This window comes from Ursus americanus, chromosome 24 (assembly GCF_024610735.1).
Source record: "Ursus americanus isolate L20-20 chromosome 24, mUrsAme1.1.p, whole genome shotgun sequence".
Classification (NCBI taxonomy): Eukaryota; Metazoa; Chordata; class Mammalia; order Carnivora; family Ursidae; genus Ursus; species Ursus americanus.
In genome coordinates this window covers 39,591,446-39,605,993 of record NC_142150.1, presented here as the reverse complement: position 1 = coordinate 39,605,993, position 14,548 = coordinate 39,591,446, and the positions used below count along the sequence as shown (strand labels likewise).

General features: G+C 57.9%; 2 protein-coding genes across 2 annotated transcripts in view; one reads left to right on the top strand and one right to left on the bottom strand.

Annotated features, from left to right (window-relative positions):
- The window catches only part of MACROD1 (mono-ADP ribosylhydrolase 1), a 148,269-nt gene that overhangs the window by 33,809 nt on the left and 99,912 nt on the right, over positions 1-14,548 (top strand).
- FLRT1 (fibronectin leucine rich transmembrane protein 1) overlaps positions 8,518-14,548 on the bottom strand; it is a 73,175-nt gene continuing 67,144 nt past the window's right edge. Inside the window, exon 3 of the mRNA XM_045775861.2 lies at positions 8,518-11,267. Within this exon, the coding sequence (XP_045631817.2) occupies positions 9,194-11,218 (2,025 nt within the window). The 5' untranslated portion in view covers positions 11,219-11,267 and the 3' untranslated portion in view covers positions 8,518-9,193. The remainder of the gene's footprint in view (positions 11,268-14,548) is intronic.

Sequence of the window (14,548 nt, the reverse complement as noted above, 5' to 3'; positions counted from 1 at the left end):
CTCCTCATCCAGGGAAACACCCTCAGTGGAGACATGGCTCCCCAGAGAATGGGCCTCACGTAGGAAAGGGCCGGGTGGCTCTCCTGCATACTGTGTGGGCTGGCACCTAAGCAGGGGTCGAAGAACAGATTCGGCCCTTGCCCAAAGGCCACAACATGTGCTGCTCTTTGGAGTGGTCTCTCTTGGCTGGCTCCTACCGAGGTGGGAGGTGAGGACTAAGAGATGAGGAGGACAGGGATGCCTGGGTCACCCTGGCCCAGCCACCCGCCACCAAGGCATGTCGAGAAGTAACTTTGCGTCCTTGGAATATGAGGAAAAACTCATTAACCCATATCCAGATACACAATCAGATCTAAGGCAGAAGTAATGAGTTCTTATTTTATGTTAAATTTAGCAGAAACTGCTATTGTTCTCATGGAAAAGAATCTTTTTTCCTTTCTCCCCTGTTGGGGTATGAGAGATCACATAAAGCTCTGAGAGTTGTGACTGTGGGGGTGCATCTCGGGGACAAGGGTCGTCTGGGCGGGTGGGGAAGAACCCAGGCTGGCGTTCGCCAGGTGCAGCAACAGCACGTGTCCCCAGCGCACATACCTAGGTGCCCACGTGGTGGCCAGAGCTCTTACGGGATAACCCACAGCTCCCATGAACACACGGCCACTCTTGGAGTCGGCCTTCAGTTGGCGGTCCACCTTCCCAGGGCCTGTGGGATGGGGTCAGAGGTCCCTTTGCCTGGTTGCAGATGCTGATTCTGAGCCTGACCATGCCCCAGGGGATTTACTGCAGAGTCTCCATCCCACCTGGCCAGCACTCTCTGCAGGGGGGGACCCCCACAGCAGAGCTGAACCTCAGATAAGGGGGGTGCCTGGGGAGGGGCTGCAGACAGCTGGCCCCTGGGACGCTGGACCCCGAGCCGAGTCAGCAGCCGAGATGACTGTAAAAGTTAAATCTTTCTATTTATTTCAAGAAAGGACAGGAAAGTGGACTTGGACATATTATATGAAAACAGACAAACAGAAAAAAGGACCAAATAGTTAATCACATTCATCTCAACATTGAAGTTTCAAGGCACCTACAGGAAGGAGGCCAAAGGGCGGTTTGCAGTGCACTTTGGTTTGTGTTGTCGTCGTGGTGGGTGTTTGTGTGTCTCGGTTTCCCGAAAACCCCTGTCTGGGGGTGAGGTTGGGGAGTGAGGCAGGCGGGCCTGGGTCTCGGACGGCAGCAGGCAGCAGCGCGAGGTGTCCCGTCACTCAGACCCCTAAGATTGCTTTACCCTTCAGAGAAAGAGGAGAAGAGACAAGGAGCAGGTGGCCGCGTGGCCTCCCGGGGCTGATTCTGCAGGTGAGGAAGGTGCGGCTGCAGCCGAACTCAGGGTGATGGCAGGAAGGCAGAAGGGGCCTCGGTCATGGGCCACCCTCCCTGTGCCCTCGTGTGGCTAGGAACGCGGCCTTCTGTAGCAGAGGGACCCCCCTCCCCCCGCCACCCTCCGGGGTCGGCCAAGGATCCCTCCCTGGCCTCCTCCTCCTCAGATCGCTGGAAATGGATCCCACGGAGGGAAGCGCCCGGTGGCTCCAGAAGTCTTTACAATACCAAATGGGATACGAACAACCTGTTACCATTGCTGTCGGTGGCTCTTAGAAAACATTCACTCTGCAGTGCTGATGCGTGGGGTTTCTTTTAGTTTACTTTTTTCCTTTACCTTCCTGTTCACACCTGCCTGGTGACATTCATAATTAGCAGGCGTCCGCTCCTGGCCAGCCGTACCGCGCAATGGCACCATAGCCCTGGCTCGCTTGTGTTCACAGCCCCGCAGCCTCCCCCAACCTCCAGCGCCATCTCTCTCCCTCTCAGACGACAAACTTCCAAGGCTGGGCTGTTTGGCTTCCTCCCCACGGCTCTCAGCATCTCTTCATGAGCTGGAAGGCACCAGGGCCCTCCATCCAAAGAATCCCCCCATGCTGCAGCCTGGCACTCGGCCCTGGACGCCAGGGTGGGTTTCTCAGCAGGGTTGGGTAAAAAAAAACAAAAAAACTAAGGCCAGTTTCAGGGTTGTGTGTCTTCCTCCTGGGTATCCAGAACCTTTTGATAACTGGAGCAGCCAGAGTTGGGTAGGACAGCTGCAAACACGTGCCCTGCGTGGGGCAGGAGAGAGGTGCCCTGGACGGCCGGGCTCCAGGGAGGTGAGCACGGCAGGCCTGTGTCTGTTTCAGCTTTGGTTGTCGGGCTCCAGTCGCACTGGTTTTCCCGTCCCGAGGAGAAAGCCTGGTTAGTTCCTCCAGGTGGGGTGGCTTGGGGGCAGGGAGTCCGGACGGGAGCTTCAGACAAGGTGAGACACCCAGGTCTCTGCCCTCCTTGTCACCCACGTGCGGCTCCGCTTGGAGAGAGGAAACTGAGTCACCCATGCTGGCTGTTAGAGCTCACCCAATGGCTAGATTTCCCCCTCAGGCTCACAGCTGGTGACCGGTGGGTCCAAGGGACAGCAGAGTGAGATGCTTCTAGGAGGAAAAGCTGTGGAGAGGGGCCCCTCCGCGTGCTGGCTGCCGGCAAGGCAGGTGCAGGGTGGGAGAAAGGCCATTGCCAACACATCCGGCTGGGCCCTGTACACTGAGCCCAAGGGGGTAGATAGCAAACGGGGAGGACAAGAAGCAAAAGGAGGCTCTGAGAAGAGAAGACGGAGCACGTGCTCCCCCTGTGTGCCAGGTGCTGTGCTGGGCCTCAGTGACCCGGCACGGAGGAGTACGGGGACCTGGCATCTCGCCAGAGCGGCCGCTCACCCTGATGGCCATAAAAGAGAGTTAGAGGTGGTGACAGCAAGGACCTTCCTGCAAGGACTCTCCAGACTCCAGCTTTTGGGTTTTCAGGTGGGGGTGGGTGGCGGCGTGGGTAGGTGTGGGAAAGACAGGGGCGAGGCCACCGTGGTGGCCACAAGTGCCTTAGAGGCTCACTTTGCTAGGAAGGGGGGCCCGGTAAGGCCTCCGCCCTCAGCACAAGCCAGGCATTTTAGTAACAGAGCAGGAGGGGCCGGTGACAATGGTCTCAAAAAGCCCAGGGCCTGCCAGGCTCTTGAGTGGGGAGCAGGGCAGAAGCTGCCCCCAGACCGAAGGTCAGCCCCCTGCACAGTGTCTTCAGAGGTGACGTAGAGAAAGGGCTGGCTTGGCCCCCACAGCATCAGGGGTTTGGGGGACACCTGCACCCCCACTTAGGGTGAGAAGCGGGCCTGACCGCAGTGACAAGAGAATTTCCGAAACAATATATTAAAAATGCAGAGGTGGGGGGAGTGAAGGGAGGTGGGGTGGGGGGGACTCAAGAGCCAAAGGGATCTTTTTGTGAGTGTTTTTAAAGAAGCAAGTGTGGGTGTTCCAGGCAACTACTTGGACCATTTCAAAAGAAATGGTAAATGCTTAAAAACACAGAGTGAAAAATGCCCCAGGCAGCCGTCAGCCTGGCTGGGAAGGATGGATGAAGCCGGCAACACTGAGTGCGCTGAATGGGGAAGGGAGCCAGTGGTGGGACAGCGGAGGGCGCACAGTGGGCCAGGGGCCCCGGCTTGGAGAAGAGCTCCGGGGGGCGGGGGCAGCCTGGGACCAGCCGCAGGGGGCGGGTCACCCTCCAACCTCCAGGTCCGGACTCCAAGATGGAGCAACTGTGTGAGAACTTCCTCTCCCGGTGCCTCTTGGACAGAGTTTCGCAGCCTTTCTGGTGGCGCAGGCCGCTCTGACAGGGCTGGGTGGCCCGGCTGCGGGATGGCCCCGACCTGGGATTTTCAGGGGACGCTGGTCAGTTTTGAGCAGCACAGTAAACATCTCTTGGTACGTTCCTTATAGGGTCCTGAGGAATGATAAAGTCAGGGTGGAAACCAGGGTCTTCTAGTCAAAGAACCAGGCCTTGGCTTAGGGAGGAAAATATTTGCCATATCCCCATCAAGTGCTTGAATGCTCCTAGTGACGGAGAGCTCACTGTCTTATTCCTCTGCTGGCCAAGTTTCTCTTCCCTTCTTCCCTGACCTTCAGTTTTCCCTTTGCGGTTGGCCCCGCTCCCCTTCCCTGGCCACAGGGAATGAATCACAGACCTACCCTGGGACAGAAAGGAAGCGGAAAAGCTCATGGCTCTGGAGTCTTACTCTCTAAGTAACTAGACCAACTACTTCACCTCGCTTTTCACCCCTGAAGGCAGATGGAATCTGGAGGGCAGGGGTGGAGTCTCTGCTGGGGGTGGGGACAGCTTCTGAATCACCTCTGTGGGCCGTGTAGCCTACCCTGTCCGGAGGCCCGAGCACAAGGCAGGCCATGAAGAACTGCGTTCCCTGAGCAGCGCTTGAGGCCAGTCTCTGTCCAACCCAGCCTGTTTCTGAACACTCTGGTCTGTGTGGTGTCAGCCCTCGAAGACCCCCAGCTCCTCCTGGGGCTGTGCAGGGGCAGCCTGAGAGCCAGGCTGGAAAATCCCTGCTTTGCACACTGCCACTGGGGGCAGGTTCATAAAATGTGAAAAATCCCCCTTTCCCTTCACCTCCAAGGAGTTTTAATCTCTTCTAATCAATTTAGCAGACTCGCTTGGTTGTAAACGGTAATGATTTGCATTTTTGAGCCTTTTTATCCCTCCTTAAGAAAAAAGATGCCTCCTCTGTCTGCCTTCTGGAAGGCCTGTGCAGGGCTGTGAATTGCTTGTTAGCACTCACCTTGGCGCCCAGCCAGCGCGAGGCCTCCGCCTATCACCTGCACTGATCCGAGCACAGGCAGGGTAGAGGGGCGCGAAGGGCGCCCACAGCTGCCCCTGGCTGTGTTCCTGGCCCTGACAGCAGGTCCAGTCCTTGGGGACTCAGGTCATTGCACACCCCAAGGCCCCGCCTTCCAGCAAATGCCCTAGCTGTCTCCTAGTTGCCTCCCCAGCTCCGCTGCTCCCTGTCTGCTGCATCCAATTTTCCTTGTTGTATTTTTCATAAGCGCGAGGCTCAGAAGCCGAGTCCTCCTCCCTGGTGTGTTCGGCAGGAAGCAGATTTCCGGATTGGAGTGGGTTGGCTTTGGGACTTGGGCTGCCGTTGGTGGGGTTGGGGGGGGTGTCCTCTCCTCCTGCGTCAGCTCCAAGCAGGTGAAAGAGGGAGGCTCAGGTGTGTCCTGGGCACGCTGCCAGGCACTTCTCCAGGCCCATCAGCCACCTCAGGCCCCTCGGGGATCCTCACCTGGCCTGTCCCTCCCACTCTGGGCCCCCGTCACCTGCCGTGGATCAGCTAGAACCTTCCAGAATCGGTGGAAGGGAGGAGCCCTTACTTGGCCGTTGGAGCACCCAGCTTTTCTTGGTGAAGCCTGACTCCTGCCTCAGCCCACTCTCCACTTTGCAGAAGAGGAAACAGAGGCTGTAGATTTACAAAACACACTTTCCCTCCACCTCTCTGGAAACCCTTCCTGACCCCTCCCCACTTTCTGCTCCTGGTAGGCATCCCTGAACCCCTAGGGGAAGGGGGAGGAGGGAGGGAGAAGAGACACAAGGCAGGCATGGGCCTGGCTGCCCCCCCCCCGCCCCCGCCCAGCCACCACCACCTTCCTAGCTGCTGTCCCCTCCCCTGCCAGTGTCACTCAGAGCCGGAAGGGACCAGTGATCCACCTCCTGCCCCCAAACCTGGCATCCCAGCCCTGGGTGGGGAGGCCCTCTAGTCAGCCACGTGGCCGCCATGTTCCTGTGGAGGCGGCCCAGGAAGCTGAAGCCAATTTAGAGAAGATGGAGGCTTCCTCAGGGAGGCCGCAGGAAAAGGGAAGGAGAAAAGGGAAGAAAAGAAGCTTTTGATGCACGTCATGTCTGCAGAATTGAGTATGACTAATTAATAGATTTTATTCTTAGTAATCTCTTAAGCATTCCATACGTTGGGCCCCACGCCTGAGCTGAGCTTACAAGAGGCCTCATTCGCAAAATGCAAATGCCTCGCCTGGCCCTGCTGCCTCTCCTGCTTCGCCTTTTCTCCCCCCCCTCTTTTTTAGGGGAAATTTAAAGGAAAATTGCCATGTAATAGAAAGGAGATTCTAATCACTACATCTAATTACCACGAAGGGTAAACCACTTAACCAGAGAAGTGTCATGGGCTCTTTTTTTTTTTTTTTTTTGACTTAAAACCTGCTTTTTAAATGCCACAAAATGCACTCATCAATGCTGCGGCCAATGAGGTGGTTCTGGCTAGTTGGAGGCCGCAAGGGTCAGGTCGGCGCCCGCAGAAGGGAGATTCGAGACAGAAGTGGTAACCTGGGGCCTGGGCTTGTCCTCCCAGGCCCTGTGTCCTCACATGATGCTAGCGGCTGGGGGAGGCTGGGCTGTGTTATGTTATGAGGACACTCAGAGGAGTTGGACCAGGAGGGGACAGGGGTTCAGAGTGGACCTGGCTTCAGGCGCCCTCCTCCACTTGGGGGGCTGTGAGGTGGCAGACATTCGGGAGCTTGCTCTCAGAAAGGACTCTGGGAGGATATCTGATGCTGAGGTGAGGGAACGTGAGAGCAGGCCCCAAGGCCTGGCTGGTGAGTCTCCACTATGCTCAGCACTTGCAGGGCAGGAAAGTGCCTGCAGCGAGCCCTTGGCGAGCCCCTGCCTGAGCCCCCTGGGGAGCAGGAGGCCCATGTGTCCTCAGGCCCAGGTGGGACCGGCCTGTTTTGTGCTGTAGGGGAGGGAAGCTGATCACCCAGGCCTGAAGGCCTTTCTGATCTCACTGACTCAAGGGCCACCTGCCGCGTTCCCCAAATGCCTTCCTAACCTCTAAGGGCGTGATTTGACCTCCTCCTGGTGTGGCTGAAGGGAAAGGAGGCCCCAGAGTAAGATTGGGGGCCCAAGCATGCTGGCAGTGGGGACTCTGGGGCCATGGGGAGGCCAGGGCCTGGGACACTGGCAGAAGGCATGAGTGGTGCCGTGAGGGAGGGGACCTCACTTCTGAAACAGCAGGGACCTTGGGCTTCTGTCCCTTCCCCCTCTTCCTGAGCCAATGCCCCACATCCACGTGCACCCTCTGCTCCTCCCCGAGCAGCCTGAAGACCTGTGTCAGGGGCGCTTGAGGCCAAAGGGAGGGCGACCTTCACAGAGACATGAAATTAAGGCTTGGAAAAATCTCTCTCCTGATCTCTTTGTATGAGAAAATGATTCAAGTGGGCCAAAGAAGGGGGGAAAGGCTTAGTTGCAAGTGGAGCGTGTCCATGCCCTGTGCCTTTCCCTAGGGCTGGGGAGCCAGACTCCCCGTGGTGGGATGAGACCCTCCCTCTGGCCTGGCAAGGGAGGGCCGCGCCTCTCCTCCACCCCACACAGCTGTTGTGGCCATTCCTTTCAACTGCCTCTTCACTGAGGGGGCCGGTCACATCTTTTCACAACCCATGAGCGGCTGGCCCCTGGGCCTGTCCCGGCAGCCCCGAAACCGCCGGTCAGCATCCTCTTCCTGCCCTTGGCTTTTGTCAAAGCAGTTGCGGCCTTTTGAAACCACCAGCACCAGGAGCCGGACACGTCCTTGACCTCTCCTGCCCTCGGGCCAGCGTCTCTCCTCTGACACGGCTCTTCCCCGGCACAGCACCGGGGGCATGCTGACAGGTGGTGGCCGGAGCTCCCTGAGGGCCGGGGCATGGGAGACCGAGGAACCCTGGGTGCCACTCCTCCCTTCTCTCCAGCTTTGCTGTCATTCTTTCATTATCGTTTTAATCTCATGGCTCACCAGACCGCACTGCCAGTTGATAAATGATGGCAACCCGGGTTCCGGGAGGGGGGGCGGAAATAAAACCTGAATTCTTCCGAGGGCCCCGGTCAGTACCCTTTTGGAGCTGGCATTTCTGGAGGTCTGGTCTTCCCTCTCCAGAGCAGAGTGCCAGGGGTGGGTGCGGCCGTGTGCTCTGCGTTCGGGGGGCTGCTGTCTCCCAGGGCTCTTCTGAGAATGTTCATGTCTTTTTCTGGGCTTTGTTTGAGCAGCCATGGAAACCATTAGGTCTAATCAGCTGATAAAAAAAAAAAAAAAAAAAAAGCCCCTGCGCCAATTACCTGTCCCGGGAGGAAGCACACAGCACAGAGGAAAGAGAAAGTCGCTGTTGAGGTGACTGCGTCTGTGTGTCTGGGGGACGGTGGGGAGAGAGATGAGGACACTGGCCATCAAAGAGCGCTTTTCTCTGTATCAGAAGAGTGCGGCCCGGCTCTGGCCAACCTGAGATAGGGTTGAACTGAGGGCGCCCCTGGCCCGGGGTCTCCCTGGTCACCCGACCGGGACAGATACACCTCCACCTTCAGGAACAGCATTGTCCCCCCACCCACCCCCACCCCCAACACGCTTTGTCTACTTACTCAATGATTTCTAGGAGAAAGCAACATTTTCGTGACTCTATTGTCTCAGGAAATTGTACGAACTGACCCCAGAAGTAGGAAGGACCAAATACGAGGCTCTGTCTACCCATCTGTATTGAGAGACACGACATAGAGATCGACAGGTAGATAGGCGCACGTCCGCGTGGCTGGGAAACCACAGCTCCCCCGGGGGCTTCCACGGAGCATGGCGCGTGGAACTGAGGAGGGTTGCGGTAGAGGAAAAAGAAAGTTTGCTTTTTAATTGACTACACCATTGTTCAAAGAATGCAGTGAAAGACGTGCTCTTTCTGCAAATCTGTAAAGGAAATGGTACGGAAAGAACCAGGGAAGAGGTTTCAGGACAATATCTCCATAGCGAAAAGATCTTTTCTTCCCCCTCTCCTTTGTGAGGAGCCTGAAACCCTTCCATCGTGTCGTTGTCGCCAGCGAGCAGCCGGCAGCGAGAGCTGCGTGGGGGCTTCGCGTGTTGGCTGTTCTCTCTGACGGTTCTTTTGTGACGGCCCTGAACAGAGCACGAGGCGTACGCAGGCGCTATACAGGTAGTATCTTTCCAGTTCAGGAAAAAAAAACAAAAACACCTGACCCAACCCTTCCTGCAATATTATTTTTAGTCCTTCCCTCCCCAACTGGCATAATTTGGTATAAATTATGTCTTCAGCAACGTCAAATCCCCCTCCTACCTTCTATTCTTTAAAAAAGAAAAATCTTTTTTTCAATGTTGTGTTCTATAAAATCGTCAACCCTTCCCCAACTTTGCTCTCTGCTGGGAAAGTCATCGTGGAATTCCTTTTCCTTGCGCTATGGGATGGCAGCAGGCTGGGCAGAGCCATGCCGTCGCCAGGCCGGGAGGCGGCGGGAGCTGGGGCGGAGGCGGCCCGCGCGGCTGGCATCATGTGTAGGTGTAATCTATGTCGGGGATGCCGCCGTCCCGGTAGCCGCGGGTGGTGCCGTAACCGATGGTGTGCGTGCCCTTACAGAGGCTGCTGCCGTTGGAGGGGAAGATGGTGTGGACCACGTACTCCTCTTTGGCGCGGTAAGGGTTGATGGGCAACATTTGGAGCCCGGGGCCCCGGATTTCCAGGATGGAGTTATCCTTCTTGGTCCCGGACTCCATATAGTCGTCCTTCTTCCGGCTGCCCCGATTGTAGGCCCGGTCCCGGGTCAGCAGCTCCCCAGCCCGGTGCACGTACCAGCAGATGGCCCCCAGGACCAGGAAGAGGAAGACGAGGGCCACGGCACCACCGATGATGCCCGCTAGGGGCAGGCCCGCCATGGGGTCTGCGTTCTGCTCCTGGTTCAGCGTGGTGGTGGGGCCGTAGCTATCTGCCGTCTCCGCCTTGGCGCACACGGGTGTCTCGTCAGCCACGTAGGTGTTGCCGGTCTCCATGGTGACCATGCAGATGATATAGGTGGACTTGGGCTCCAAAGCCGTCAGCAGGTACTCCGTCTTGTCCCCCTGCACCAGCGTCTCCGTGATGGAGCCCACGGCTGGGCTGTGGCCCAGGCGCAGCCAGCTGAGCCGGAAGGAGGAGGCGGGGAGCGTGGCCTTCCAGGTGATGCGGATGGAGTCGGCTGTCAGGGGCTTCACGTGGATGACCAGGGTCTTGGCGCCGTCGCCCGTGGCCATGGGGTAGTCAAGGTTGGAGTCGGGGAGGCGCAGCCCTGGCCTCTTGGCCTTGAGGGTGAAGAGTGAGCCCTGGGGTGTGGTGGCAGAGGCGTGGTTGCTGGCTGTGGTCTTGGCAGCAGCATTGGCCGCGCCTCCCTGTGACCCCGTCTCGAAGCACTCGTCCATCTCGCTGGTGATGTCCTTGATGGCCATGCCCCGGACCTTCTCGGGGCCCTGGCACATGAGGCCTCGCACGTTGACCACGGCCGCCCGTGCCTTCACCCAGTCCCGCAGCCACATGAGGTTACAGCCGCAGAACCAGGGGTTGTTCCGCAGGAGCAGCTGGGCCAGGTTCTCCAGGTCGTCAAACAGGCCACGGGGCAGCGTGGTGAGGTTGTTGTTGGACAGGTCCAGCCGTTCCAGCTCGCGCATCTTGGCCAGCGTGTTGTAGGGGATGTGGCTGATGGCGTTGTCCTGCAGGTACAGCTTCTGCAGGTGGGCGCTGGGCAGGTGGAGCGGGGGCGCGGCCAGGGAGTTGCGCACCAGCGAGAGCTCGGTGAGGTTCTGCAGGCGGCTGAACGTGTCGTCGGCGATGCGCTGGTTGGCCAGCAGGTTGCCGTCGAGGACCAGGCGCCGGAGGCTGTTGAGGCCCTTGAAGGCGTGCAGTGGGATGGTGGAGATGCGGTTGTCATCCAGCCGCAGCTCCTCCAGTGTGCGAGGCAGCCCTGAGGGGATGCTGCTCAGATGGTTCCGGCTCAGGAAGAGCAGCTTGAGCTGCTTGCTGTCGGCAAAGGCGTCCTCCTCGATGCTCACGGTGGACACGGAGTTGTCGTCCAGGTGCAGCTTCTCCAGCAGCGGGATGCGGGCCAGCGAGTCCCTGGCGATGGTGCGCACGTTGTTGTCCTGCAGGTGCAGCTCCCGCAGGGAGCGGGGCAGGTTGACGGGGAACTCGTCCAGGTCGTTCTCGTACAGGTAGATGACCTGCACGTTGACCTTGGTCTTGAGGTCCTGGGGGATGCCGGCGTTGTTGATCTGGTTGTTCTGCAGGTAGAGGGTGGTGGCGTCGTCGGGGATGTCGGCGGGGATGGAGGTGAGTCCCCGGTCGTTGCAGTAGATGAAGCCGTTGTCGCAGCGGCACACTGAGGGGCAGGTGGTGCTGTCGATGACCTCCGTCAGGAAGGCGATGAGCCCGTAGCAGAGGAAAAGCCAGTCCCGCAGGTCCATGGTGGCCGTGGTCATCACGACGGTGGCTGTGACAGTGGCAGCGGGTGTGGTGGTGGCGGGGGCGGTGGGGTGTGCCACCACCATGGTGGATGGCTGGGGGCGCCCGGCCCCACCTGATTTGGAGCCTCAACACCTGCAAGGAGCATAAGACACATGCGGTGAGCGCGAGTCCCGGCGCCCACCCGCCTGCCGCTGAGGGGTCGCTGCGGGGTCGCCACGGGGCAGAGGTCAAGCCTCGAGGCGCACGCCCTGCGGCCCCTTCTGTGCCAGCCTTACGTCACAGGCGATCCCTCGGGCTGAGGTCAGACTCTAACGACATCCAGCTGACGTGAAATCTCATCAGGAGCGAAGACGTCTGTGAATTAGGCGGCCACAGTCTCGGCCCTCCCGGACGGTGCTTTCGAGCCGCGGGTGAGGTTAATTTAGTGAGAGCCACACCGCGATTTCTGTTTCTTCTTTCGAGACTTCACGCTAAGCCCGTCTTTATGGCTAATGCTAAAAGTGGCTGGTCAATGTTGATGGGATGGATTTAAGGTGTGTTTTATGGATTCAGAGCCACCATTTCTCACTGGAACGGAAACTCGCATCCCTATCTGGCTCGTACCCAGGGTCTGAGGGAGAAGCTCGTTTCTGTGAGCTCACAAGGGGGTGGGGGATGTCAGTAGAACCCGCAGAAAAGAAGCCGCCGGATTGCCACTGGTGAGCAGTGGAGAGAGAGGAGCTTCATTGTCTAGTGTTAAAACATGTCCCATTTGTCCCTGGTGCATTTTATAGACAGAAGAATGAGGTGTCAATGGGGTCACGTTCTTGTGTGTTTACAGAAAACCCTTTTTGTCCGAGGTGCCCTCCCTAGCTCCGCGTTACACGTTGTGTGGGAAATTATTCCACACCTTACCCCCTTCCCAAATCACGAAACTTTCAGCTATTTGGAAAAAAAAAACAAAAGAAAAAGAAAACATGTATCTGTTTTCTTGCATTTGAAGAAATAACACAAATAAAAGGAGGTCCATGCTGAGGGAATCGGCTGCAAGGTGTAATTTCAGTTTTCACAAATGGAAAAATTGCAGCGTAGATTTTTCTCATATTATTTTGCTGTTCATAGTGGTAAAAAATCAATTAAAGAGAAATGATCTTTCAGCCTCAGTTGGGGAGGTGTCTTCACGCAGCCGGCAAAGCTCTGCCATGTAACTCTAGTTCAGGAGGGCTTTTCAACAGTGGGACACAGTCATTGCCTCCCCGAGTCCGAGCCGAGGTCCCAGCCTAAAGCCGGCCCAGCCCGGCGTGCAGAGCAGAATCGGGACCTGGTCACCAAACGAGTCCATGGAGACCTCACTCTCATGCCCCGGGGACTGAATAAGCTTCTCCCTTGTCTGTCCCTCTCTACCCCGGAACCGCTCCTCTCCATCTAGCAAACTGCTCTTCACATGTCCCCTCCTCTGCTAGGCCTTCCCAGCAGACAGAGCCTCCCTCTGCTCCACCCACACATCCACTCATCTGCCCACTCGTCCATCCACACATCTGTCCGTCTAGCCATCCAGCCAATGTTTGTGGAGCGCCCCCCACGTACCAGCCCGTGTTCTAGCCACTTGGGATCCCATTCTGGTGGGACAGTAGCTCACACTCTGATAAAGATTGCTCCTAGAGTTCCATGAGCATTTAAGCCATTTAATCCTTCCAGCAAACCTGACGTCAAGGCCCTTCTTCTTCCCACTTAACAGATGAGAAAACTGAGGCTCCGAGGCATGAGTGTACTCAAGACCACTTGAGGAGAGGTGGGGAGGAGCCCAGGCCAGAACCTTGGCCACTAGGCTCGTGGTGCCCCATCTCGTGCCCATCTCTGAGGGCTGTGGATTGCATCGTTAGGGGGTTGTTATTTTAACATCCCTGACTAAATTTTAGGTACCCAAGGGCAGGGACTGTGGGCTTTGGAGGCCTGGTGTGGCTCAGCATCAGTGACCACCCGAGGTGCTGAGCAAGGCGGGAGTGCCTCCAGTCGCTCCCCTTACACACATACATTTGCATGTATCGGGGCCTCTGGACAGACAGCCTCGCCGCCCCAGGGCCTCCTGGAACGAGCTCAGGCTTTCCCTAGGTTAACGCACCAGCCTCGCCTGGGGCCTGTGAGAGGCATGAAGCTTCATCCGTGAGGTGGACCCAAGGCAGCTCAGCGGCCGGCAGAGGACAGCTGCTAGCAGCAAGTGAGGCCGAAGGGGAGGGGTGCACGGGGTCTGTGCACGGAGCCAGAGGGGACAATGCCTCGTGGAAAGCCGGGAGAAAGAGGGCCTGATGAGACCCTGCCCAACACTCTGGGCTCCCGAAGCCAGCTTAGGCCCCCTTCTGTGAGCACCTCTAGCCTGAGGGGCTGAGGACACTGCCTGCTTATTCCTGGCTGCTTCCTTGAGCTCGTCTCCCAGCCCTGGCTCTGGGTCCAGAGCCCACTCACAGCCCCTCCCTGTGGGACCTGGAGTGGGTCTTTGCGTCCTGCACTTGAGCTTGCTCTTGGGGGATTTAGCTGTCAGCTTTGTTTCCCTGACCCAGCTGCCCTGACCCGCTCCCGTCCTCTTAACATCCCGCAGAGCCCCGCACCATGCTGGTCAGCCCTCCTTCCCTCAGTGTCAGCCAGAGTCACCCCGTAAAATCCGGCTGGAGCATGGGAATCCCAGGCTGCCTGGCCCTTACCCGACCGCTGATTCCCTCACCTCTCATCACATCCAGGACTGAGAAGGGCCCTGGCCCGAACTCTACAAGGAGACAGGCTCAAAATGAGGCCACTACATAGACCTGGACATGCCCTCCTTCGGAGAACAGGGATAAACCCAGGCACAAGGGGACCGACCAGCCAGGTCTCACCCAACCCCCTTCACAGATGCATTTGTACCTGTGCCGGCCCGTCACGTATCCAGGAAGGTTATGGAGCCTGCATATCCCGTCTCAAGATGCTTAGGAGCGAAGAGGCAGGGCTAGGGCAGGTGCAGGGGACAGGAAGGCGCAGGCCTGCTCAAAGGCCACCTTGCCTCGGTCTGAGGTCAAGTCGGAGTCCCTCTGTCCAGGGCCCCAGCATCTGGCCAGAGGACACACACCTTCTTTGACCTGTCAGCTGCTGAGACCTGGCACATGGGATGTGGGTGGCCGCTGGGTTTGGCCGTTTGGGGACAATGTTCTGAGTAGGGGGGCAGACCTGTTAAGGCCAAAGCCAAGGCCAGCCACCACATTCTCTGGCACAGACTTCAGTTCCCGGTGCCCGCTCAGCTCATGGCCACAGCCCTCAGCCTTCAGAGGCCGTGGCATCATAATAGAGTCTAAATTGCACCTTTCAGAGATGTCTGATGGATAACCAAGAAGCAGTTGGGAGGCAGGGACCCAAGGCCTTTCCCTTCCCCTGTCTGCGGGCCTCATCCATCTTGCTCGAGCTTC